This window comes from Pungitius pungitius, chromosome 3, assembly GCF_949316345.1.
Source record: "Pungitius pungitius chromosome 3, fPunPun2.1, whole genome shotgun sequence".
In the NCBI taxonomy this organism is placed as follows: Eukaryota; Metazoa; Chordata; class Actinopteri; order Perciformes; family Gasterosteidae; genus Pungitius; species Pungitius pungitius.
Genome location: NC_084902.1, coordinates 7,552,944 through 7,580,760, shown reverse-complemented (window position 1 = coordinate 7,580,760; position 27,817 = coordinate 7,552,944). Strand labels below are relative to the sequence as shown.

Sequence of the window (27,817 nt, the reverse complement as noted above, 5' to 3'; positions counted from 1 at the left end):
CAAAACGAAGTAGAGCTAATATTTCCAACAGCACTTGACTGCCACACCACAAATAAAACGTGCGTTTGACCACGCCCCCTTGGTGTGTAGTAGGGCGTGGAGAAAGCCGTCGCTCGACTTCTGTTGTTGATGTCGAAAAGTTACACAAGCAAAGGGATGGGGTTGTACAAGAGGACGGTTTCACAACTGTAAAAGAGGCTTCCACGCCCACGATCACCGGCGGTCACACCCGTGGCGACAGAGCTTTCCTTTAGAGGGGATCTTCACAGAGAAACAATACTCCAGGCACCCAACTGGTGGAGAACCATCTGAGTAATTTGCCCACGCCTCCTCTTTCGACACAGAAACCGGGAAAGAAACACGTTTTGTGGGTTTTTCCTTTTTGGCGCTTCACAACCCTCTTTGAGTAGACACAATCGATCGGTGACTAGAACCCGCGCGTGGATGTGATTTGATTCACTCGTCGAGTGTGGACCGGTTGCTGCTCTTTTTTTTTTGTCTGTGGGGGAGATACAGCTGTGGCCTGTGAGGTCTACAGATTTGTGTTAGAAACAGATCCTTGCAGCGATGGAGTTGAGTTCAGTGCTCTTAACCACCGGGAGCTCCGTCGGGTTCTTCAGACTCGTCAACACCGGGTTCAGGAACCTGCCCACGCCTGAATCCGCCCGCAGGAACGCGTGGAAGTGGAGAAACATCTCGACGTCCTTTGTGCACAGCGGCATCACTGCGATATGGGCAGTGCTGTGGTGAGTTATTTATTCAGGATGAATGAAATCCCCACGAGCTGATGGGAAATTTGCACTCCGCGTGCGATGATCTTGCCAGCATGGGTTTTTAAAAACGGTTGCCGGCTTTTGGCGCCGCACGTTTTCTGTCTTGTTTTTATTTTAGGTTAACGTTAATCCTTTACCAATGACTATATTATCTATTTTATCATTGCTTCACTGTATCGAGTTCGCGCCAAAATGAAGTTTCACAAAAAAACACATATACATCAATATATATATATTTATTTAAACTCATGTGTTCGTCTTTGCAGCTTTTTCCTGCACCCACAGATGGCAGAAGATTTGATAGAAACCCACTCTGTGTTTTCTCACGCTTTGGTGTCGTTTTCTATCGGTGAGTAACCCTGTCAGCTCTTCTACCGTGTCCAATTCATTGTGCCCCGTCCGTTCTGAATGGGCTGGGTCGTGGTGGTGGTGTTGCTGCTCCTGTGGGTGCTGCCATCATAGGGGGGATTATACGGTGGCCGAGAAGGTTCAGACAAATACAAAAGCAACAACACAACCGCAAACGCCACAATACAACACGAACGCCAAAACACAAAATACAAAAGCCACATCACAACCGCAAATGCCACAACACAACACGAACGCCGCAACACGAAAATACAAAAGCCACATCACAACCGCAAATGCAACAACGCAACACGAACGGCGCAACACAACACGAAAGCGAAAACGGAAGTAGCTGCCCACGGGAGCGAGCGTATTTTGGAGGAACGGAGCTGGAGGATGCCAGATCGTTTAAGAAGTAAGTGAAACATGATTCCTTACTTTAACTGTAGCCGCAAGGAATCATGTTTCACTTACTTCTTAAACGATCTGGCATCCTCCAGCTCCGTTGTTACGTGCCGACTGGTTTTTGAACCTACTGGTTTGGCTACGCGTGCGTGTTTGTTTTGCTCCGACAGAGGCAGATGTTGTCTGTCACCTGATCCGTCACACATTCGCAAACATATTGCTGAAAATGTTCAAAATGCATCCCATATCCAATGCAGCGATTATGATTGTATAAGTGAGCACTACATCACTGCCACGTATAAAGAAATAAATAAAAGAACATACGTTTATTAAAAGATCGCCACAACCTGGATTCGAACCCGCAGTCGAGCAAAATAGCAAAACTTTATAAGACGGCGGCGTTACGCCGTCGGCCAACCGAGCTGTCAAATGCCGCTACTGATTTCACTACTTATCATGAAATTGCAAATCGTCAGTGGCAAGAACATCTTTTGGTTCAGGGTGAGCCAAGACAACTGGTTTTTGGTGGCGTAGCGTGAAATACATAGTTCTGTCAGGTTTTCTAGCACATTGCCCAAGTAGGATTACTCTCTTAATAACATCTAAACGCGTAGCCAAACCAGTAGGTTCAAAAACCAGTCGGCACGTAACAACGGAGCTGGAGGATGCCAGATCGTTTAAGAAGTAAGTGAAACATGATTCCTTGCGGCTACAGTTAAAGTAAGGAATTATGTTTCACTTACTTCTTAAACGATCTGGCATCCTCCAGCTCCGTTCCTCCAAAATACGCTCGCTCCCGTGGGCAGCTACTTCCGTTTTCGCTTTCGTGTTGTGTTGCGCCGTTCGTGTTGCGTTGTTGCATTTGCGGTTGTGATGTGGCTTTTGTATTTTCGTGTTGCGGCGTTCGTGTTGTGTTGTGGCATTTGCGGTCGTGATGTGGCTTTTGTATTTTGTGTTGTGGCGTTCGTGTTGCGTTGTGGCGTTTGCGGTTGTGTTGTTGCTTTTGTATTTGTCTGAACCTTCTCGGCCACCGTAGGATTAAGAATAGACATACCATGTTCTCTTTCACTTGCTCGCGTGGGGTGACAGCCGTATCCGGTTCAATTGGTTTACATTTCATCTATAAACTGCACAAAACCACAGTGTTTGCATAACCTGAAGCTCGTGTGTGAAAGAACACCAGTGAAACCCGGAATGCTTTATGAGTTGTCCCGTGATTCGGTCCCATGTTTCCCCATGTCCTACTCTCATTCGGTCATTATTATATTGTAGTATAATGCAAAACATACAGGTTTACACAGGTCTTTAAACAACAAACAATTATAGATAGTTTTTTAGTAGTTTTTGTGTCTATCCTTGCTTTATTTTGAGCCTGATCACATTTAAGTTAATTTGTCCTTTTTTAGATTTATGTAATTCTTTTTTCACTAAATTGCCTCTTGGACTTTACAAAGTAGGCTACAATGAATTGGACCATCTCCTCTTTTTAAACCAAATTAGAGACTTGCGTGAATTAAATTCCACTTGATATCATTAACACATCTCATACCTGAATGCGGTAGTTACTTTCCCTGTTTTTTCTTTTTACAACTTGTGGCACATAAGCTACTTTTATAATCCACCAATTCATTAGATCAACAAGGGCTCTCGAAAGATTCCCGGGATGTTTGACATTCTTTCAGGAAAACCAGCCCTTGGAGGCTGGCAAAGCAAGCTGCAGCATCCGTATCCAAAGATCAATAGAGGGCATTATCACCAGTCCATGACACCATGGCGTAACCCCGCACAGTCACGTGACACCACCAAGACATTAGACGCGCAGAAAGAGTCCGTAGATTTATGCGAGCCATTCGCGTCGGACGGCAGTGGCAACAGAGAGGGGCCATTCACTCAGAAGCCCGTCTCACGGAGCCCTCCCGCCCGGAGACGTGGTTCGATTCGGAGGAGGCGTCAGCGAGGCGTTTTGTTCTCCAGATGTGTGTGTTCATGCCTGGCTCGCCGTGACACCACGCTGCGAACATTGCGGCGGCAGGCACGTTGCTGATTGTCCACTGGTGGGATAAAGACCGTGTACACAACGCCGAGAACAATGTCTGCGACAGGAACCGTGGTCAGCGGCTCATGTGCGCAATCCTCTGTCGTTTTTTTTTTTTTTACGATATCCACGTGTTGCATGTGAATGACCCATTTAAAGAACACTGCCCTCGACCTGCGTTGTTTCACCCATAAAGTAGAAAAGTAACTCGTGCAGTTAAAAAAAAAAAAAGACACACTGCGCATTTTGTTGATAAAGTATATATATGTATATATATTACTTTTCATAATCCCCCAAAAACAAGCCATGGTGCCATGGTGATAAGATGTTTACATGCCTCAGTATCTTGGCCAGGATCAGACTACGTCAGGTGTTTCTCAGATTAACAGAGACGTAAGTATGTTGCGTCAGCCTAATAAAAACCTGGTTGAACTGGTTTAATGTAAACGAGCCAACGAAAATGTCATTCTTCAGTGAACTTTAATGGAGACTAAATCGAGTCTATCTCTTTGCAGGATGAAAATAATAATTAAATAATTAAAAAAGAACATATATATAACCACACTCGGGATGTGGTTTGTAGACAATGGGAAGTCGTTTGGTTTCCCCTCTACATCACTCAGTCCGACTTGCTTCCACTTGCATGTTTTAATACACACGCATCAACACTTAATGAATCATTGTAAACCTACAAAGAAAAGGGATGTTGCTTGACTGACTTTTTCTTTAATTTACTGAGTCGCATGTATCTCCATTTGACTGTTATGAGCGGAGCGTGACCAAAATACGGCCCAGCACTTCTTTTTTTTTAAATTCGCCCGAGTTTTTCCCGTCCATCGGCAGAGCAAACAAACATCTTTTGGTAATGATTGTCTGATGGCGAGTGCGTTTCCTGAAGGTGAGGACAAGACCCAGACCCACCAAATCCCCCTCGACACCCTTCATCCCCATCTTCAGCACTCCATTATTTCACCAGCATTTTGAATAGCTGTCGCCATGGGTACGGCAGGCGGAGGGTACGAGGGTGGGGTTGGTGGATATGAATAGCCTCTCTCCAAGACGCATCTTGCTTGCATCACTGTCGCCATGGAAGCAGGGTGCACCCCCCCCCCCCCCCCCTGAATACACTTCATACCTCCCAGGCTTCTCTCTTCAAATAGATCAGTCATGCTTTGGTTGAGTAACGGATTGCTGAACCCAAAGATGTCGTTCACATCGGCTGAATTCTCTCTATCCTCACAGGTTACTTCATCTATGACTTCCTTGACATGGTGGTGAACCAGAAGCTGACTCAGTCCTGGGAGCTTCTCTTCCATCACGTTGTGGTAGGTGTTTCGGAGCAGCGACGTCACAGTTACAGAGAAGCTTTGGTCCAAAGATGTCAGTAGAGGGGATCTAACAACTACCTGATGATGAATACCTTTTACTCAAGTCACTTGACAGACAAAACCCAAGCACGCATACATACAAACGACCAGACGTTCTTGTTTTTGTGACAAAGGAGAGGTTGAGGGACAAAAGAACAAAGAGACAAACAATCACCCCCCCCCCCCCCCCCTGTCAGATCTTCAGCCTATTTTCATGCCACGAGAAAGTTGAACAGAAACATCATTCAAATGAGAAGGAGGAATGACCTCCCGTTATTCCTCCTTTCAAACACCGTGGAAAATAATCTGAAGCGTGGAAGCATAGATCTACATCCTGACTCACTACTCTCCCTCACCTACACCTACGTCCAGGGCTGCTGTGGTGTGTTGCTTTCTGTTGCCAAGTTCTGCTCTTGTTATTGTAGCGTGTCTCTCACCTTCCCAGTGTTGTTTATTTAAATTTTTATTTAGGAGGGGTTTCTTTACCGGATTGAAGTGGATTTGCACTGAGCGGCCGCCGCGATTTATGTGTGTGTTTGGATTTAAAAAAAAAAAAAAAAAATCCAAAGTATGTGGGAAAAATAAATATGGAATAAATTCAGAATATTAACAAATGACGCCTTTGAGGACTGCAGACTGTGTGGAAGAGGACACAGACCCTGTATGTACATACTCATTCTAAACCAATCAAAACACAGATTATTAGTGTGTGGGGATTATTCACAAACAACACAACAAGTTTTGATTATTATTCTGTCTACATAGATCCAAATCCTACACACTTGAAGAGCAACACCTTTTCAGAAGCTTTATTAACTTTGAGTACCTTACGCTTCCTTGGCAAATTATGGTTTTATTGTCAATTTTTACTCCAGTCGAATGTCAACGGCTTCCCTTATTAATGGTTAGGCATTAACCTGACGATGATTCACCATTGTACTGTCCTGTGACATCAGGGGCCCTTTGTTGGTCAACAAGATTAAACCTACACCTGAGTCAATCATTGCCAGATGAAGGCCAGGGGTCCGTTTCAAGAAGGGGGTTTAGTGAAGACTCAGTTTGTGAATTAGTAAAACGTATGGATTATGACTAGTGTGTACATTAAATATTAACTGACAACACTATATTGTAACTTGTAACGCGCTGACCCGAGCAGCAGTTTACGGGTTCACACTCGCCGTATGCTTGCATTAATATTTCCACCTCGATAGGGGTGAAATATACCGACCGATTGCTTGTGTCTGTTGCCATGGTAAATCGTAGTATCACTCTCCATTCATGCTGCCTTCATACTGTGGTGGTGCACGCGCTCAACTCAGAGTCAACCTACTCCGGGTTGATCGAACCGACTCTAAACACCTGCTTTGAAACCCAAAACTCAAGAGTTTCCTCATCTCAGGGTAAATCAACTTAGAGTTTAGGGTTTGACTCAGAGTTTGTTGAACCTCTTACTAGAAACGGACCCCGGGGCTCCAGTGGTGGAAATGACAACCAGAAAGAGGCCACCAGCTCTGACGCAGAGCGGTTGTTGGGGGAGAATTTTACGTATTGTCATTTTGTCCGAAAGTCTTGTGTTTTTTTTTTTCTCTTCTTCACTTCCCGGGATCCCAATGAATAGACCCTTCTGGCCGGGCCAGCTGGCCCCGGATTGTCACTGCAGTGTTCTTCCTCATTCACTTGGCTTTCTGTTTTTCTGAGCGCGCTAACTCTCTCTCTCCAAACTCACCCTGTTTCTCTCTGGTAAAATCATCAACACTTTAATTCATTCTTTTCTATGTTGTTTCTTACCCGAGTTCCACAGATTGTGGTGAAAGGCTGCCCTCCTCCAACAGTCTCGTCCTCATAAGGCCACCTGTTCCTTTTTTCTGTTCATGTGACTATCGTAAATCAGGTTTTTGCATAACAGGGTTGTAAAACCAAAGAACCCAGTCGATGCTTGGTAACTGTCATCCAAAGAGGTGGTGTCCTAGTTAATCTTCTAGTATTTGGAGCGTACCTTTTTCTTATAATACTAGTAATATAATAGCAAAAATTAACCCTTGCTTGACGTATACAAACTAAAGATCTAAAGACGAGCCTGTGGTTGAAGAGACCAGCTCCTTTTGAGGCAGATAGACATTGAACATGTGTTGACTTCCAACCACAGTCTTTATGTGTTGTAACTCAGCAAACACATTTCACAATGTAAATACACCATTCCAACGAAAACTCTGCCGTGTTACTGTACATCGAGTTGACCGACAAAACATACAAGCGACTTCAAGGAAATCGTTTGACCGAATGCTGTTTTGAGTCTGTTTGTCCCTGAACACGGAGCTGGTTTACTCACCTCTGAGCGTTTCCTCGCTCATTGAAGCATGCGGCGAAGCAGCACGAGGTGCAGCGTGAGGTTTGCTGATCCCTGTTGTCGCAGTCTGGCAGAATTATTAAGTCAAACATTCCACGAGAGGTTTATTTTTTCTTCTTCTTCTTCTTCTTCTTCTTCTTCTTCTTCTTCTTATTGACTCAAGGGGAGATTACAGCTTCTTGCTTCTGTTTCAGTAGCACGTGGGCTCTGACACAGGCAATTGCGCCTGGTGAGGTTTAATCAGCTATAACATCAGGCTTCCTTTGGAAAACAGGAAGTCACCATAGTTCATAAATGAGATATATATATATATATATTTATATATATATATATTTATGAAGTGCATGGGTTGTGTGCATATATTGTTTAACATATGGAGAAGTGATCATATTTTTGATGTTTTTTTATCCATTGTTTGCACTCTTTTCCTGTCCTGTGGAAAATGAAAAAGCACTCGTCTGCATGCTGAGTTGGTTTCGGCCTCCTTTACTCATGACTCGTGGAAAGAGTGAGCTCGGAATAAAGAGTACGAGCCAGAAGTGATGGATGCCAAGCAGAAGGGCAGTTTTTTTTTTTTTCCTACTTCCCGGCGCTCCAGAGGGACGGGTTTGAATAGCGGTACGTCGGATGTTGTCTCTCAAGCTATTCCTCGGTTATACACTGAGTGAAGCAGCTCTCTTTGACCTCTCTCAGGGCATTCCTGAAGTTTTTCAGCATGTTTGCTGCTTCTTTCCATTTATGCCTCTCACCCCTCACTCATTAGGCCAAATCGAATGATCTTCTTAAAGAGGGCTGGAGGCAGACGCTCTCCTCAAACAGATCGGGGCTGATCAGGTTAATCCGCTTTTGGAGAGTCCGCGCTGCTTCCAATCAAATCCGCTTCTCTCTGGTTCTTCTTCAAATCCAAAGCCGTTTTCAAAAAACGTTCATATCGTATTGTATCTTTATTTTTGTTTCAAACATGCCCCTTTTATAGAGACAATAAAACCTAAGCCACAGCATGGAGCCGCCTCCCTGCTCTCTGTTAGGAGATGAGATAACACGATGGATGCAGTGTTGGTTAACTAGAATTTTTGAATGATGTTTAGAAGGGTCTCTTCTACTTCACCCTCAGTCCCCCTTTTTTTTTTTTAACCCTCCCTTGAAGGTTCAGCTTGTGCTGACCTCAGATGCAACTGGAACTTGTCTCAGTTACCAGGCATGTGGAGAGATATTTTGGGAGCGGTCTCACCCAGAGCTCACAGCAGCGGCCTTGTGGGGCAGCAGTACGGAGCGACAGACTGCACCGGGCAGATTGGTGTCGGTTTGTAGTATCCATTGTTATTGCTGAGGCGTCCCTGTTTATTTAAGCGTATCCGAAGCGCAACTGGTCTTTTTCCCGATGGATGTACGTCCTCCAGTGGAAGATCTTGCACTGATAAGAGCGTCGTGAAGCCTTCTGCTGAGTATTCATTTGAAATGGGCGGTTGTTTTCAACACGTCCGTGTGTTATCTTTTCACTCTTAACGGCCCCGGGTTCCTGGTATTTTCCAGCTGAATCTTTGTTTTTGTTTTTGCTGGCCAGCACGCCGGCCGCAATTCCAGCCGTCCGCGGTGTGTGACCACGGCCACGCCTCCTTTTGGACCGCGCTCTCTGCCGTGACAAAACACATGGAGCGAGGTTTGCCAGCGTGAGATCCGTTGTTACCACTTAAGTGTTAATAAAACATCAAGTTTGCTGAGGGAGACGGGTGAGCAGTTTTCCCCCACAAAGGGTGTGTGTGTGTGTGTGTGTGTGTGTGTGTGGACCCTGATAGGAGGACAAACATCTGTTTTCCTCATGAACCTCCTGCTCCCTACACACACACACACACACACACACACACACACACACACACACACACACACACACACACACACACACACACACAGCGGTCATAACTACAATCATGCGACCTGCCTTAACCACAGTCAGCTGACAGCAGCATGGCCGCCACCTCAGCGCGTCACAGTCAGAACTTCGTCAGTTGTGCCGAAAAAAAAACAAATATTTACAGAAGGCACGGTGGATCAATGAGGGCCGCGTGGGTGTTCAAGTGTGCTGCTGTGTGTGCCTCACTTCTCGAGGTGGCCAGAGAGAGATCCCCAATGCGCTCATTAGGATTCATAATGTCTGAATGCAGAAATAACTCACATTCCTCAACAATTGGAAGGGTGGCACTGGTCAAGAGTTTCCTAATTTAAAAGTATCAAACGCCGGTTCTTAAAATGGACACATTTCACACTGAAATGTTTCACCTGTGTGAGGTTACACCTTGGAGCGCGGCCAAGTTTTCTTTTTTTCCACGCCGGGGTTCGCGGGCGATTTGGTGAGTCACTCGGGAAGGACAAACGCACAATTCCTCGTTTTGCCCCACCTCGCTCTTTGACAAACAGCGCACAGGGTGCCAACTCCCTCCATTTATAAAAAAAAAAAAAAAAAAAAAAAAAAACCTGCTGACGGATGGACACCTCAACAAACAGCATTCCTGGTTGTTATGCCAACCGCAAACAAATGCCGCCCTCCCTTTCTGGAGCGTCCCTCCGGCCTCCAGGCCGTTTTTGGAAAGCATTGCACGTGTGTGTTCAGATCAAATCCATTTGTAACACAGATGCTCTGGTCTGCTTTCTGTAACACCAGACATACTGTATAGGAACTGATAAAGCTGCCTTTAAATCATTACCTCCTATTGCTTAACTTCTAACAGCTTTCTTTTTTTCTGTCTTTGTCTTTGCGGTCATTGCAGATCTTCTAAGGTATTTGCTGTGTAGTTTGTTTACTCAAATGGTGAAGAGTTTGGACACACCTTCCCATTGAACGTTTGACTGGGACTGCACCTGTCTTCTGAAAAGTGGTCTCTCACTCACTCACTCACTCACTCACTCACTCACTCACTCACTCACTCACACACACCGAACCACAGTGACTGCTGCTTTTGTGTTAAGATAGATATAATTTGCTCTGTTGCCTTTGCAATAGACTGTGGTAAATGGTTTCTGACACACACACACACACACACACCAAAAAAAAAATGAACAAGGAAAATCCCTCAATGTAAGACCGTTGTACCGTTGGGGCAACGCAAAAGCGAGATATTATACTACAGCAGCGAAGGCTCTCATTGGTCCGTAGCCATGTGAGTGGGTGGCACAAGTAGGTGTGGGGAGCTCGGGGGGGGGGGGGAGAGACATGTTTGGAGGACTTACTGAGATTCGCGTGTGTGATTTATGGAGTGGAGCTGCAACACAGAAATGTTTAGAGGGGGTGCACAGATTTGCAGAAGCCCTTTTAGGAAAGCAGGAGGCTTACACACACACACACACACACACACTGAATGTGAGTCTCGTGTTTCCAGGCTGCACATCCTTCCTCAGGGTTTTCATGGTCGGCCGATCACCAGATGGAGAAAATCTCTCTATTGAGCTTCCGATTGGTTTTGCTCTTCATCAGCTTCAGCCATTTCCTGTCCCTTTACGACCTGCGGATATGGTGTCCAATAACGTGTTTTTAGGGAACGTAACAATGTTCTTACGTCAAGAGTAAATCCCCTCGTGTTGTGTGCCAGGTGCGAAGCTCAGTGTAGTGTTTTTTTTGTGGTTGTGTGCTTGTTCGTTGTCGTTTTGGCTTGAACTTGTATCTCCCTGAGCCTCTATTTGTGTTAAGTGCTTTGCCATCGCCACGTGTTATTGATGATGCATTGCACTTTGGACTTTGAAGGCTTTTTTTTTAAAGGCAGAAGTAAAGGATTCATTTTTTGTCCAACATTTAAAAAGGCATTTACAGAAACCATAAGACATTTTAGCTTTTTTTTAAATAAATATTTCAGAAATGACACTTTTCAGCACCTTGCCATTTACCTGTAACAGAAAACACAAACAACTAGGAATGAATTAGAAGTGAAGTGCTGCTAAGATATATTGTTTTGCTATGAGAATACTTTTTATTTATTTAACTTTTTACTTGTAGTGGCTTGATGCAGGCTGCGAGGGGACAGCCCTCACAACTTACTACTGGACTGTAATGCTGATGGTCTCATATCTCACATTTATGGGGTTTGTTTTTCTCATTATTACATTTCCTCAGAAAAGTATTCTTGTTTCTTTTTTTTTACGATCCCTTCACAAATATGGGTGTGAACTTGCATAAGCGCCTATGGGTCACGTGTGAGCAGTTATGAAAAGCAAATCCCTGTGGGTTAATCAATGACCTCCATCAACTTGTAAAACATCATCCGTCTTTATTACTGTCTTTTGAGGCTGATTTTCATAATTACAAACCCATGCAAGGAAAAAAACTAATGAAATGCTGTTTGAAATTCTCCTCTGACAACGGGAGCCCGAAAAACTGGTTTGACGTGGAAACCTCCAACTTCAACTATTGTAACAAAAAGCGTGTGCCGAGGAAGAAAGACCAGGTGTTAAGGCTGTTTGCAAAAGGAGAGTTTTAAATGTCTGTTTTATCAGTGGTGTAAAAAGAAAATGCAAATGTTTTTAGCCTTAAGGATGAAAGCGTGTGAGAGAGGCTGAACAAGGACATCTGAGAGAGGACATCCGGTCTAAAGATGGCATGATGCTTGTGCAACACGTTGATGAAAGTCTTTAGAAGGCCTTTCTTATCTAATGAGCTTTATCCCGACTGACGGTTGAACTTTGATTGGTGTGATTGAGTCCTCTTTATGGTAAATGTCACGGTAAGGTTAGATTAGATGTTTTTTTTTTCCTGATTCATTTTATTTGATCAGGTTTGACCATGTTCATGCATATTCGTACCATTGTCTGTGGTGCTGGCCTTCCCTCTTTAGACTCAGAGTTCTCCCCTGAAAAGGGGACAAGGAGGTCCCTCACCAAGGGGAAACATCTAATTAAGTCCACTGGGAGAAAATGCAGAAAACAAACGGACACACCTCCTTGTTTTTCAGCCCTTTTGAAAAGCATAAAAATGTGTATAAATTTAGTCCAACAGTTAAGTAAAACTCATTTTTACCAATTATATATTTGATTGTATTTGGGACAAATGGCTCCAGTTGTATAGCGTGTTATATAGTGTGACACTGCTGCTGCAGCAGTGTTAGCCAAGAAAAGGCCACAAACTGGATAACAAATAATATTTTTCCACCGAACGTAATCGTGGCGTAAAATGATTCCTCCTCCATCACAACATAACAAAGGAACTAGGGCTGCAACAACGAATCGATGAAATCGATTAAAATCGATTATTAAAAGCGTTGGCAACGAATTCCATTATCGATTCGTTGTGTCGCGCGACTATTATCTTTGAGTATTAAAAGAAAGTTGCGTGCGCCGCGCAGAGCTGAGGAAAAAAAAGTTGAGCGCTCGCGCAGCAGAACAGAAGAAAAAAAGCTCCGCCCAGCAGAGCGTTGCTAAGAAAAATAAATAAATAAGAGCAGAGCTGAGGTAAAGGAAAGACCATCGGAGAGACCCGTGATACTGTTCTGAAACATGCGGAGGAAGAGAAGCCAATGCGATCTAAATATTTCACACTGACATGGGGGGTGCGGGTCCTAGCGGGCAACGGGGGGGGGGGGGGTGCTGCGGTTTTCTTTGCAGCGCCAGTCGTTCTAATCGCCGCGCTCGACTTCAAGGTGTAACCTTTATTATTGTTCGGTCTGAAACAGCGCGCCCAGTGACGGGTGGTGCAGCAATATTGTTGTCCGGGTGGAAATCAGGAGAAAGGTCGGTCCGGGATATTTTCGGGAGGGGCTTTGAAATTCGGGAGGGTTGACATGTCTGACTGTAAGATATGCAAAAGCGACATGGCCTGGCACGGGAGCACCACGGCAATGATTCATGATTTTGTGCCTAATATATTTAATTTGGCGGCTGTAAAGTATACATCATGCGATGTGTGTATGTTTTTTGTGTTAGTCCATTTTATTTGCTTACTTAGGGATGTTCAAGGAGCAATCTGTTTAAAACAAAACATATTTAGAAAGTGCACAGTCAGTTCTATTATTCAATAAAGGGTTGGAAATTAATGTTTTTACATTTTTTATGTTTTTTATCCGATTCATCGATTAATCGAACAAATAATCGTCAGATGAATCGATTATTAAAATAATCGTTAGTTGCAGCTCTAAAAGGAACCCCTGGTCTTTGTTATCTGTATTGGTTCTCCTCGTCTTATCTTGGCTGTGTTTTAGTGTTTTAGTGTGGTATCTCTCCAGATCGGATTAGACGTGGCCTTGGTGAGCGGGTGCACGTATAGAGGTCAATCAGTGTGTGGTCTTTCTTTTGGATGTGCAGTGTAACGTGCAAGGTGTTTGGACTGTGTTTGCGTTGGCTTTGAACGCAGGTGGATGAATGATTTTGCAACGCACGCATGCACACACACAGACACACACACACACTAAACTTCATGTTGTTTCTATTGCAGCTGTAGACTGCACATGCACCGCGTATGTTCTCCCCCGTATCTGTATCTTGTCTCCGCTCTCACCTCAGGTTTGTTTCTAAAGATATAGTACTTTAGGACTTGTTGTTTGTAGTTGCATCCGTGCAGCCAATACTGTGATAGTGGTTCTCACATGATGTGTTAGTTTTGTAATTTGTAGAGGTAAATTAGTGTTTTAGACTTGAAAATTTCCTTCCACCGCGCTGAGGTGCAGTACAAACATGTGATGGATTCAGTGGCTTGGAATATTGACCGCCTCAGGGCCTTTGATAACAGGGTGTCATGACATACTTTGCTTATCCAGGAGTTTTTGAACTCGCCATTTGCATCACCTCTCGGACCCCGTCAGACATCCGTGCAACGCTGCAGTATCACATGCCTGTAGACCTAATAGAAGCGCTGCCACGCCAAGCGAAACCTCTTTAAACACATCATTTCTGAGCTAATTATGTGTATAACGCTTCGTCTATAATTGCACACACGGCATCCGCTGCATGTGCCCGGGGCGACCAAGGATTTCCCTTCCCTTTAATTTTCCTTCCATTTATTTTCTTTGTCTTAAGCATGGGTGAAAGGACCGATTTGGAGAGGCCCTCAAATCAATTCAATCAATTTTCTCGACCAACCACTTGGCTACTACGAGGAACTTTCCTTTTTTTGTTGATTTTAGCGACCCCTGTTGAAGTGTTTCTGTTGCCGTCTTTCCTCACATGCCTTGTTAGCCAACCCACCACGGGGCGCGATCGCATGATTGTTTGCAGCATTCTAGGAGGCATCCTGTGACCTCCAGACGAGAAACGCGTGCACAAACGCAAGACGCCACTCCGTCTGGGGCCAGATGTGATGGTTCATTCACACTGTGCGTATCGGGTGACCCGTGCTAACAAACCGCAGACACAAATGTATCTGGACCGCCCTCGTCCTGAAGTGCTCCTTCTGCGTCGCTCCCTCACCACGACCACCGCCGCCACACACTCTGGATTTATAAACATGGCTCCACAGGCTGAGCCTGAGGTGCAGTCTGTTTTTGTCCTCGGAGTGTAAATGACGCTGCAGGCTCCTGGACAGCCTGTTTGGGTATAAGCACTTTTTTGACACCTTAAACATAGCCGATTTGTGTTTTAATGACCGCTTTCACTTCTGTTACAACACTTCAGATCCCCCTTCAACTCTTCGTAGCAGGATCTGTTGAGTTGCCAGTGGTCAGCTGTTTTTTCTTTAGCGATGTTGCTGCCACCCTGTGGAGGTTGTCTGTAAACTGGTTACAACACAAACTTTCATAAGAGTCATGTGGCTGGTGTCCTTCAGCATTGTCATTGAGTAAGATACTCTCTGAATGGGGGGGGGAAGGTTCAGACATCTACACTGAGAAGCAATGAATGTATGACAAATGTATAGAATCTGAGAATGATTCAATATTTCCTCTTAAAACCACACACAATTTAAAGCGATCCTGTCGAATTGAATACTTTATTTACCCGTGGTTATTTTAAGACTTTAAGATGCAAAATTGCCAAAGACACACATTTCTATGCCAATCTAATAGTCTAAAAGCTTAAACTGTTTCGCACTTTTACCCAACGATGGACAAAAATGCATTTTGGTAACTGAATTGCTTGAATTATTTATGTATTTATTTGATCTACACAGGACCATGCACAGTTCAAAACATAAAATGCCACCATTTGACGCAGCCTACCAGATTAAAGCTTTAGCCAATTTACATCTGAAGTCCCTTGACCGGTTATAACAAGGAAGAAGCGATACGAAACTAGAAGTGGTAAAAAGAACACACAATCTGGAATATATTGCACCAGATCTGTGTGTATCCCTGTATGTCATTGTGCTGGAGTGATCGCTTTACCCCTCCATTTTCGTCACAGCATTTAAAATGTCATATTCGTATTCCTTGCCACACCCATTATAACCTTCCTCTCCTCTCTCATGTCCTCCTGCCTGCAGGTGATCACCTGTTTCGGCCTCTCGGTGCTGTCCTGCCGCTACGTCGGCTTTGCCGTGGTGGCCCTGCTGGTTGAGATCAACTCCGTGTTCCTCCACCTCCGCCAGATGCTGCGCATGGCCGGCAAAGCGGTGGGCACGCTCTACCGGGTCAACAGCATCATCAACCTGGGCACGTACGTGGTGTTCCGCATCAACACGTTGGCCTGGATGACCCGCTGGCTGGTGCTCAACCGGGACAACGTGCCCCTCCTGGCCTACACACTGGGCAGCGTGGGAATGGCCATAATGACGGCCATGAACATCGTCCTGTTCTGTCGCCTGCTCAGGAGCGACTTTCTGAAGAACAGCACCCGGGAGACCAAGAAAGAGAAGGAGATGTAAGGACAAGGGGAGGAAGGGACGAAACGAGGATTATCAGCTGTAAACGCACTCATTACCGTATTTTAACGTCAGTTTTGCTACCGCTTTAGTGTTTGTGTCTGTGAGGGTGTGTGTGTGTGTGTGTGTGTGCGCGTGTGTGTGTGTGTGTGTGTGTGTGTGAGAGAGAGAGATATGCCCATATGGTGGGAGATGGAGGAATCTTGTCGTCTTGCATACTGTACAGTTACATGCATACTACATGTGATCGAATGGCCTTACGTGAAAACACCGATCACAGCTAAAGGTAAAAGCTACATTGTGTTGTACTTTTGATTTTAGGCTTGTGTAGCAGTATTGTGTGGCCCAATAATCCCCGAGTGCCATAAGTGGCACACTGATGGTAGATTCTTCGTATGAACAATATATACGGTCTTGTAGAACAACACAAATGGTCTTATTTCCTAAAACCAGTTCTAAAATGTAGCTTGCAGTAAGTGAAGACACTCGTACGACAAACCCACTAACGCATTTTATGCCCAAAGAAAAAGTAGGACAAATCTCTTCAGAATAGTTTTTTTATTTACCAGTCGTCCAAACCCTTTTGTTGTTCAACGCTCGCGCTGCAGAGGTGAATACTCTTCTTTTTTTTCTCCAACAAATCTCCTCAAGTAAAAAACGCCTGCTACCTCAGAGAGCTTCTTTCTTTTGCCTCAATCTTACACAAGCTGTGCTTTCAGTGTTAGGAAAACTCTTTAAAACATCTGTAATAGAGAATTTAAAAAATCAAATAACAAATATACAATGGTCAAAGTAGGTTTTTATCTTCATTCTAAATATACAGTATAATCCTTAAAACAACTTGAGCCTCTCAGATCTGCTAAACGTTAGATGGATTGATGGATTGGCTAATGGATCAATTACAATCCACCCGCGTTGGTGTCAGGGTGCAGCAGCAGCAGTAGTCCGTAATGGAAGTTTCGGGAACATAACAGGTTTAATGACAATATATTGCGCTACAGAACTAAGTGGCGCTAATGTTTTCATGGTGCATGTGTTCCTTCGGTGAAGTCGCAGCAGGAGCTTGTTATTCCACATTTGGCCTTTGGAGGACAGCAGACTCCTCATCATCCCCTCTGTGATCTCAGTACAGACGTCAGCACACGGATGTCTTTATTTTTATTTATTTTTATGTCTCGGTCAACCTGTGCCTCCTGCCTTATGTTTTGAAATCCTTGAAGTTGTTGTTGGAACAAACAGGTCTGGGATCTGTGACTATAGAAAACTCCCGGCTGCCATTAAGGCCGCCTTCTCTAACCACTCACATGACATCATCGCAGTGCTCATGTGGACCAGAAACCTTTTTGTTTTAAGAGTGTATATGTTGTTGGCTAAAGATGAAAAGAAAAACAAAGTGTATTAATTATCCCTGTAAATGTAAAGTAAATGTGATCGTGTTAGTTGTTGCATCACATAAGGTCCTATATTCACTGTAGCCAAATGTATGTGAGGGGGGAAGCGCATCGTCGTCAGGCCCTAAAACCAGGCTGTCCAACCGCATTACTCACAGGTAACGGACATATCACACTGTACTCTGTTCCAGATGGAAAGAAACTTTAGATACAAACTGTACGCTCAACTGATTTAAATGACACAAACGCAGACCCGTAAAGAAACTTAAATTGTCCATCTTAAATTCAAGACCACTGCATTGAAGAAATGACAATGTTTGAGAGGGTGACGGTTAAATTTGATTTATCGTTGTCATCCGATTTTAAGATCAGGGGTACAATTTTATTTTTTTGAGTGTTGATTTTCCCTTTTTTTTAAATTATTAAATAATTCATTTTTTTTAGGGCAGCTTGACTTTGTGTTTGTAATGAAGACAACTGGTGACAATTGAAGTTTGTACTAACAAGCAAGCTTATTTGTAAATATATTATATGAGGCTTTAATTTTATCGTTATGGTCCTCTGTGCTTTTATGAATTGTGATGAAATGTGACGATTAAGATGCCTCTGCATATCAATGTCGTAATGACACTAAAACTATCCGCTGCTGCGCTCTCTGCATTCTGATTCCTGCTCTCTTTTCTTTCTTTTTTTTTTTTTTTCCGCATTCATTCAAACTGTTGATTTCAAACCGTCCCCGGAGACCTTGGAGGATTCTCTGGTTTTTATGTTTTTTTTCTGTGGTGAACACAAGTAAAACTATTTCAGGGCGATGTGCGGCAGCAGTTGCTCGTTCCTCACTGTGCACGAGGGAATGTGGTGTTTCACTGCGTCGGTCCCACAGAATGAGAAAACAACACTTTCTCATTCACAACCTACAAATGATGCAGTTCTATAACATTGGTGGTTCATTTATTGTTGTTTTGTGGTGGATGGTGAAATATTGTCTGTTGTAAACAATGACATTTATAAAATCAGTGGAGACTGTTTGCACTGTGCAGAATTATCAGAATCAGAAGAAAAAAAAAAGGTTGATGAAGGGGAAACTTTGGAATACTGAAGCTACCAAAAGCAACTGAGGTATTGATTGTCATGATTATCATCTACTTTCTCAGTGCGGCAACATTTTACAGAATGATGCCTTTAGGTGAAAAATTAACAGTTTGATTTGTAATTAAAACTTCAATTTATATGTTTATATATTAACATTTGTTTTACGTCAAAATAAAGATTAAAGAAACAAGTCTGTTTTTCTTTCACTTTTTTCTTTAAATGCATGGTTTTCAATAGCAGAACCACACACTTTGGAGTATACAGGTCCAATAACACAGTCCTGAAAGGTGGGTATTGTATTTAATGCTAAACTGACTGGTCCAATTTGATATCAGATTTATTAGCTGCACAGGGGGACTCTCATCTGAAACAATGGCACAGGATTTGCAGTTGAAGCCTCAGTCTTTCATTGAAATACTTTTCACTTTGATCAGAAATATAGATTAAAAAACCCAGATGCAACGTTTTTTGACTGAATACGTTCAACCCATCACCGACTTGTTATCATGCTTCTATTCACGTCTGCACAGGAGCAGCTGCTAAATTCAACCTCAGATCTAATCTTTCCCAGAGCTGTCCTCCATGCCCTTAATCAGACGACTCCACGCCGTGGATGAAATAACAGTGGAACCCTCCGAGACGCCCCCGAGGAGGTCCGCGGCCCCCAGGATGAGAACCATTACAGCAATGTCCATGATGCAGAAATCCAACAAATCAATCACTTAGTGTACAAGCAGAAACAAAACACTTTCTGAGTCGGTTCGCACTTTTTAATTTCTTGTATTTCTTTATTTATTTAAAAAAAATATTTTTATTTTACACCCCCTCGCTTTGCTTCGACACCCGTCAAAAAAAAACAAAAAAAAAAAACGACGTATCGCTGTTTTATCGGGGGCCGGCCCCTCCAATCAGCTGTCCTGCTCGCGCTGTCGTACGATCCTCTCGCGTGTTCTGCACCCCTTGTGGAGCTTGTTTTCATCGCTCTCAGCCTCCGGTCCACACCGACGTGATCGTCCCCGATGCGGCCGAGGAGCGGTTCCGCCGGAGCGCCGCCGCGCCGCGCGTCGTGGTGGTTTCGCATTTTTACGCAGCGGTCCCTCCTCTGCGTCCTCTGAATCAAACGTGAAGAAGCTCTCCGACGCTTCGGATAGGAATGTGTTTGAGGCAAATACCGCAGCCGACAGGATTTGGATTTGGACCAGCCCCGGAGGCCAGCATGCGCGGATCGGAGGTCGTTTTTTATAAAGCTCGACAATCAGATTTCGTACATTTGTTTTGCATCTAAAGCGCATCAAAAGGTAAGCAGATCCATTTTGCGTTGGCTTAAGGTCCACCGAAAAAGGCTGTTGATGCAGTTGCATGTTTTCTGCCATTTCTGCTGATTTCTGTGGTCATCAATACCTTATTTGTAGCCACCACGTGACCTCAATTCATCAGAACTTGCTCTTCCCTCTCCCGGTGGCTGACAACAAGCAATGTTCCCAGTATGGGAAAGTTGACATTCATCCGTGTTCATCACGCGTTACAGTGTAACATGAAGTTGATAAAGGAGAGAGGATGTGATGGATGCAGGTGGTGGAACATGTATTAATCCCGTCCTCCTGGTTTCCTCCCTGTGTCCCTCCAGACTCAGCCATGGCTGACGAGAGCAGCCTGTCTCAGCAGATTGGGAGTGTGGAGAGAAGCGTGGTGTTCCTCCGCCAGGAGCACCTCACTTTACTCCACGGCCTCCACCTGGAGATCCTCTCCCTGCAGAAACGGTGCTCAGGTGAGAGAAACTGCTGCTGATCTGCATGAGGGACCATTTCAAGCTAATGAGCTCTTTTGGGGGAGGGGGCTGCTTCAATAGCACAGGACCCTTCGTAGTGACCCTCAAAGAGAAGATTTTACAGAGATTTGAATATACTGGCTATGTATTTTGGGATAAAAGTCAGTTTCTTGATGAGTTGTTTACACTTAATGATATGATACTATAAAGCCAGAGGTCTAGAATCTCCGATCTGATCTAAAGCTCATTTGACAAACTACATGATCAATATTTAATTTTCAATGGAACATAAGTTACTTAAGTGAAGCTATTGTCATTTTTAGGTAGAGACGCTAAATGTTGTCATGTGCACACAGGCCTCATTGTTCATATGATGTGTGTGTCTGCACCAATCAATGCTAGACAATGACTACATGGTGATGTCATGCCACAATTCCTGTAGATCGCATCATTTCCTGTTTCGGGCCTAATGGATAGACCGTCCATTTAATTAAGCAAACCGGTGCACATGATCGAACATGCACGTACACGCACACACACACACACACACACACACACACACACACACACACACATTTGTGTTACTCTGATTGGAAGGATGCTCTATTTGAATTAGTTCATTCCCTGGAGGTCTTCCTTTCACTATTTGTGAATATGAATATTTAAACTGGTGTAGGGGAGGGGAGGGGGGCAGCTTTGACTCCTCAAAGTGAAGCGGAATCTCCCTATTTGACTAATGACAAACACACACACACACACACACAATACTATGCATCTCCAGAGAGATGAGATTAAACGTATCTGTCACGGTTAATCCATAGATCCCATATCTTCAGTAGTCTATATGAACGGGATTGTTGAGGGGCGAGGGGGGATGGATATGACCAGTTGTGTAGAAAACCACCCCCTCTGTCACTTTGTAGCTCTGCTGCACAATCACATCTGTTCAATTAAGCTGTGTTTGTGTGTGTGTGTGTGTGTGCGTGTGTGTGTGTGCATGTGTCTATAATAGTATTGAAAAAGATGAACGGATAAAACAGGACAGTTTTGTAGCGGCAGACAGAAAAGTCTTCGGCCCTGATGGAAGACTCAACGTTTTTTTCCCCTGTTTGTTTCAAATTTGTTTAAAAACGGAATGCTCGTTTCCTGTGTGTAGTTTCGACAGTAGGGGTAAAGATGTGAGAACTAGGCGGCACAAATAAGGACCCTCTGTGTCCTTTCCTGACTCCTGTTCCTTCACCCCAATGGAGAACGTTATGAAGACAGCGATGGTCCTTGTAGACAAGGTTACAGAGATGTTTCTCTTTTCATCTCCTCTCCTGGCTGTCGTTTAGGCAAAAAGCTTTTGCTGAAGAAGAAGAAGCAAATGTTTAATAAGATGGTTATATAAAATCCAGTCCCAGGGATCTACCAGCATTCACTGTTCAGAAAACCAACAAGAATATTTATGAAAGAATGAAAGTGGCAAATCATCCTCGCTGTAACAAATGGGTCAACTCTTCACTAAAATGTGGACTGCATGTTTAACTTCTCTCAGTTTTTCAGTTGGCTTTCACGTAGGTAAATTGAGATGACGATGAGGACGGCTGTGACGCCATATGCCCGATACGTGTTTGCTGCCAGCAACGCTAATGTGCCGCCTGGAAGGAGGCGTCAAGGTTGAGCTGTCGAGGCGGCTGCGCATATTAGCTGTGACTTTGCACTGCGGACCTCTTTGTTATTGCTCTAAACTCTCAATCTCATCACCTTATGCATCTGTCTCCTTGAATAAAGAGCATCATCAATTTTATTTACTTTTTGTTTTTGAAAAACAATGGCTTTTTCTATGAATTAGGTGCATCTTCTTCGATGTGTGTTTGGCAAAATTCAAGCTCGGACCATGAAACAAAAAAACCTGTGCTCAGTGATGCTGGAGCAGATGCGCCTAATCGACAAAGCACTACACACACTGGAATGCGGCAATGTGCTGAGCTCATCATTTCCTTTGTTTTACTGTTGCTTCAATACATAGTTCCTAGAGCTGACGTCCTGCGGTTAAATCAACTTCATTTGTGATTCTGCCGTGATTGAGGATACTGACGGGCAAACCAGAGCTCTCAAAGTCATCTGTCTTTCTCTCTTCATGCCTCCTACATGGGCGGGCGGGTTGTTCTCACTTACTGCTGAGGGAAGCAGAAAGGGGAGAAGAAAGGCTACAAATAAGATGCTGTTTCAGATCATACCAAGGAAACCTCTGTGTAAGCGAGCGTTATTCAAAAGTCAGCACTTCGATGTGGCGGCCATTAAACTAGTTCACTGTCGTCACTCGTGGCTGATTACGCAGTCACAGATTTCTGGCTATGGAACATTTTAAATAGGACAAATCCAAGCCACGTTCATCCAGAGATTTCTGGATCACGTTCATCCAGAGATTTCTGTGTTTCAGAGCGCACTGAAGGCTGAGTGTGGAGATTATCCCTCTCCTCGGCCGCCCTGAATGTCAAACTCAAAATAAGACGTTTCACCACCATCGAGCCTCTTTATTTGAACTCCAACGATGTTATTTCATGTTTTTTTTATTTAACCATATGTGTATATTTAACAGCAGTTTCCTGTGGTTTTGTCTGCTCTTGTGTTTTTCAGAGTTGACAAGTGATCTAAAGGTGAAGCCTCCAGGGAGAAGCCAAATAGGTATGTTTAAAAAAACAACAACGCTCCATTCTTGAATAAGTTCTCCGTCCGCACGGGGGACAGAAACATACCCAGCTGGTATTTGCAAGGCCGACGGTGGTGTCTGAATGCTGGGATGCATGGGCACCATTTTGTAATGTAGGTCTCGTTTAGCGGCATCACCGAGGCATTAGACCCCATCTCTCCTTCCTGGACAAAGTCATCCCCCGATCCGTCAATACAGCCGGGCCCTCTGTTCTCCTCCCAGCCGGACAAATTGATCCATCCTCTTTTTTTCCCCTCGTTGTCCCGGAGGAGGTGTCCACTTACAACACTTTTCTGAGAACCGGAGAGATGTAGAACCAAGGAAAACAAGAGAGGTAGTGCGAGGTAGCGAGGAGGACGATTAGGGGAAAAGACAAGGCGGCAGGATGCGGTCAGCTGCAGACGCTGAGGAGGAGGAGGAGGAGGAGGAGGAGGGGTATGGAAGGATATGAAGATCACATTAGATACTTTAGTCTATAGTTAGCATAAGAGCTCCACCTGGGAGTGGTGATGTAATATGTGGCAGAAAACCTGAGACTGATCGTCCCTCAGAGGATTATTTCTGGAGGGCCGAGGGAGAAAGGAGGGATGGTGGGGCGAGGAGATACTAGAGGAACAAAATGAATGGATGAAATGTGACTAAGTATGATCAAGGGAAGAAGATAATAGAGAAAGGTAGAGAAAGTGAAGAATGTAGATCATCAGGCCGGTGTAATATGCAGGATTCATACCATTATATAGCATAAAAAATGTTCATCTATAGAAAGATATAGAGGAATAATGTCTACCCGAGCGGAGAATGAAGCCCCCCTCGGTCTGTGTGTGTGTGTTAGCGTCTGCTAAATATAATGTTGTTACACCTATGTACTGCTATCAACGTATGAAGCCCCTTTAAGCTTCATACGTTGCTTTAAGCTAAGATGGATGCTTTGCAGGTCTAAGACTCCCCAAACCTCCTGCCCCGCGCTGGGATTCTGTTACCCTGCAAAGCTGACCTAATTCTGTGGGCAGGGGCAGCAGAGCGGGCCTCTGTGGATGTGATCTGCTTCTCCTCCAGAAGCAAACTCCAGCTCAGTCGGCCCAGAGGTGGCTGCATTGGCTTTTTCATTCATACCTGCCTCCCCTCGGGGGAATTTCACCAGTATGAAAGAGCAACAGAAGTTGGATTGTTATTATATCTCACAAATCAGCGCCAGTTGATGTTTTACTATTTAGCGAGCAGGTTTTTTTGGGATGCGAGGCCAGATCAGTAGTTTATATGCAGTGTGTTATGTATCGGTGGCGCAGCATGACTGTGACTTGCTATAGGTGGTTAAACAACCGTTTTCTCTCTCCACTATGTAAATACTGCTGATTGGTTAATTGGTTTATGTTACGATCTCCACCTCTTGCATACGGTCAATATTCGTTTAGCCATTGAAGATGAATTAGCAGGGAGCTAACCGTTTCCATACACGTGTGCCATTTCTAGCTTTCGGCTCTAATGCCGCCACACCGTGCCGTTAGAGGATTAAATTCACAGCACTTTGAGAGGAAACTGGTGATTCCCTAAATACTCAGGTCATGAACTGCTCTCGTGTCTATTGACTGGATGTGCTGCAGACCAGAGCTTCTGTGTCCCAATAAATAAGTAATCTGCCTGGTTGTTAATGCACAATTTGTACTAAATGCACTAAGTGTGTTTACGCTGTGTGCGTTGTATGTATACAGTACAGGTTACATTTTTCACCACATACCTAAATATCAATACTGCGATGTCATACGGTGGAATTTTGGTGCTTTCACAAAATATTGACAAAATGAAATATTCATCAGGAATGTGGACATGGTGAAAGGGGTCAGGAAGTAAAGACAGTCGATACTTTTGCTGCAGTTTTTAATGCAGTGCAAAATGTATTGATATAATGTATTTACTTTGCAGCAATGCTTTACATTCTAAAACACAGTTATATATTTATATGTCTAACCCTTGCAGACCCGTGTGTCTCTGTGTCAGAGTTACAGGAGGAAGAGGAGCTCCTGGAGGACCGCTGTTGGGACGCGGAGGGCCGTCTGGCCGAGCAGGAGTGCTCCATCGGAGAGCTCCGCCTGGAGCTGTCCCACAAAGGCGCTTTGGTTGGAGCCCTCCGAGCCAACCTCAAGGAGAAGGAGCGCCACTTCCTGGAGGAGCTCAAACGCCGCAGCCACTGCTCCACCATCCTCAACACGGAGCTGCAGAAACAAACGGAGGCCGCGGCGTACCTCTCCTTCCAGCTGCACGCTGCCAGGCAGAAGCTGCACCACCAGCGCATGCAGCAGAGGCAGGGGCTCCTCGCCCGGGCCCACGGTCAGGCGGGGGCTCACTACGGCGCCGAGCAGAACTCCGTTCCTCCACAGGTGCCGTCGGGAGGCGCCCCTTCCTCTCCTGCGGTCAGACCCAAGCGCAAGGGTTCCCGGGCGTCCTCGAGAGCAGAGCGGTCCCGCGAGTGCGTCCCCTTGGAGAAGGTGACGGGCCCCGCGGAGCCCGCGGCGATGCCGGACCCCGCTCTCTTCCTCCACCCTCGAAGGCACCGGGCTCGCTCCAGGCACACTGCGGCACAGAGACAGCCTCCGTTGGGCCCGGAGAAAGGCGATGAGGAGGAGGAGGAGGAGGAAGAGGAGGAAGGTGGAGAGGGGCCGGCGCAGCCTCTGGGTGCACGGGCCACACTGATGTCTTCAGCAGTCGTGGCCCCTGCTGCTGAGACGAAGGCCGATTAGCGACCACTGTGAGCTGCACTTTTAACGGCGTGATCGCTGAGTCCGTTCAGTTACATTCTATTATACTTAGTGCTGACACTTTTTTTATTATGGACTTTGATATAACCTGAAATAACTATCAGAACGTGGTGTCACTTTAAGCCAGTCTTAAATGTTTTATTTATAAGATAAGAAAGCCTTTGGTGTCGACCTGCTCAACACAAAAAGGATTCCTGAGATAACTTCTGTTATCGTTTGTATAAATTAAATTGAAATTGGAAATAGAGACATGACTGGGAATGGCAGCCGCCCCTTTATGTGTCGTGTGACCCAATCACCTGCCAGCGTTCAAAGCCAACCATAAACCAACCAATTGCGGCGTAGTGTAAATTTCCATGTTGGTTTCTCTGAACTTTAACCTCAACTGGTTATCTGATTCTAACACAAGACCTGCTAAAAGTTTATCATTTCTGACTGAAACCATATTTATTATCAAATATAGGAGCAATATTTGTTAATTGGAAATGAAGGTGGCTGTTGAAGTTTGGATTTTTTATCACTTATTGTGTTGCTCTAGAGATATGTTGGGCTACAAGTCATATTCCAAAGACTTAACATACCTCTTTTAATAAGAATCCTCACAATCATGTTTTTTATTGAAAATGATAAATATTGGTCAAAAGTTATCACTCCCTCTAATATTTCAAAACATATTGCATTTGCAAGTTGCAGTAATTGCAATCAGATATTGTTCTTGAAAATAAAACAGCCCCGTCTCTTATGTTTGTTGTTAGGTTTAATTGATTATTTGATACATTTTTATCCGTAGTGGCTGCTTCATAAACGGGCCGTAATAACTTCAGAGTCTCAGAACTAGGGTTTTTCTCCGAGGTGTGGTTTTGTGTACTAAATGCGCGCACTCGAATGTGATTAATACGTCAACTAGCTCAAGTTACAGGTTGTTGTGTTGTGGTTTATTTTCATGTCAGGAAAAACTGACTAAGAACATGACTGGTGGTTGTTGTGTTTGTTTTCAAATGTTTGAATTTTGGTTCCTTTTCCATTTTACACAAATTCCCAAAGTAGTCGCATCAAAAGGCGGTGACTGTGCACAGTAAATGATGAGACAGCACACAGAAAGCTGTGTGTGTGTCGTGTGTTGTTCCCTGTTATCAGAACACATGCCCACAGTGGCCCCTAGCGTTAAAAAGAGCAAATAGCAACTTTGAAAAAGAAGCATTTAAAGAAATTAGAAATTAAGTCGATTTTAATGTAGGACATATTTTTAAAGTTATTACTTCATTACTGTGCGCAGCTGTAATTACTGCCTTATAATAGAGGAGCTGTGTATTCAAGAAAATGCTGTGTGTACACAAACTACAGGGCAAAGTTTGGAAAGACAAATACTGAACTATTGTGTGCTTTAGTTTTAGAATCACTTTTATAAGACTCTCTAGGATTTGATTACAAAGGTTTACTGTATATGGTGTGGCACCTCAGTTATTTTCGATTCAAATTGTGTCACAGTTGATTTATACTTTAGCCATGATTTAACTGAGCTTCAGTGTCTTTGAAACGAGCCTTCCTGTAAGACTGGACTTTATTGTGATGTCGCTGTGAGGCTTTTCTTGCCTTCTGCCTCTACTGATCAGAAGTTTAGCATTATATTTTAACAGTATATCCTCAATAAAGCAATATAGCAATATATTTATATAATAATAGGTCACATTAGCCGGTTTACGGACTCTTGAAGTGTTCAAAAACGGATCGTTTTGATTGTTTAACTTTGTATTTTCAAAATGTTGAGCTCCGTATGTTTTGCTTGGTATTTTTCTGAATTGTATAATTGATTTTGTTGATTGTCACTGAATCTTAACATGATTAATCATTTATGTTGTAGTTTAAAGAAGGCGAATCCAATCGAGGGATCGATGCTGCACACGAAGGAGCATCGAGCAAAGGGGCCTATTATTACGCCACGGGAGGCTGTCAGAGTGAAAATGAACTAAACTTGTCTTCTCTTTAGCGTAAATGCAAATGTGACGAGGGTTTTCATTGGCCCCTCGGTGACTAAGCCATTAGCATGTCAGTGCACTATTCTTCCTCAAGTTC

The 27,817-nt window shown here is 44.1% G+C and overlaps 2 protein-coding genes across 2 annotated transcripts; both read left to right on the top strand.

Annotated features, from left to right (window-relative positions):
• The first annotated feature begins 97 nt into the window (after nucleotides 1-97).
• Nucleotides 98-18,137, top strand: tlcd2 (TLC domain containing 2). Its single transcript, XM_037458125.2, has 4 exons — nucleotides 98-746; nucleotides 1,040-1,122; nucleotides 4,804-4,886; nucleotides 15,668-18,137. The coding sequence occupies exons 1-4, from the start codon at nucleotides 568-570 to the stop codon at nucleotides 16,046-16,048; spliced, it is 726 nt and encodes a 241-aa protein (XP_037314022.2). The 5' UTR covers nucleotides 98-567; the 3' UTR covers nucleotides 16,049-18,137.
• A 1,245-nt stretch (nucleotides 18,138-19,382) lies between these two features.
• ccdc92ba (coiled-coil domain containing 92Ba) lies at nucleotides 19,383-26,486 on the top strand. Its single transcript, XM_037458112.2, has 4 exons — nucleotides 19,383-19,826; nucleotides 20,156-20,296; nucleotides 22,919-22,966; nucleotides 24,987-26,486. The coding sequence occupies exons 2-4, from the start codon at nucleotides 20,164-20,166 to the stop codon at nucleotides 25,724-25,726; spliced, it is 921 nt and encodes a 306-aa protein (XP_037314009.1). The 5' UTR covers nucleotides 19,383-19,826; nucleotides 20,156-20,163; the 3' UTR covers nucleotides 25,727-26,486.
• Nucleotides 26,487-27,817: the final 1,331 nt, after the last annotated feature.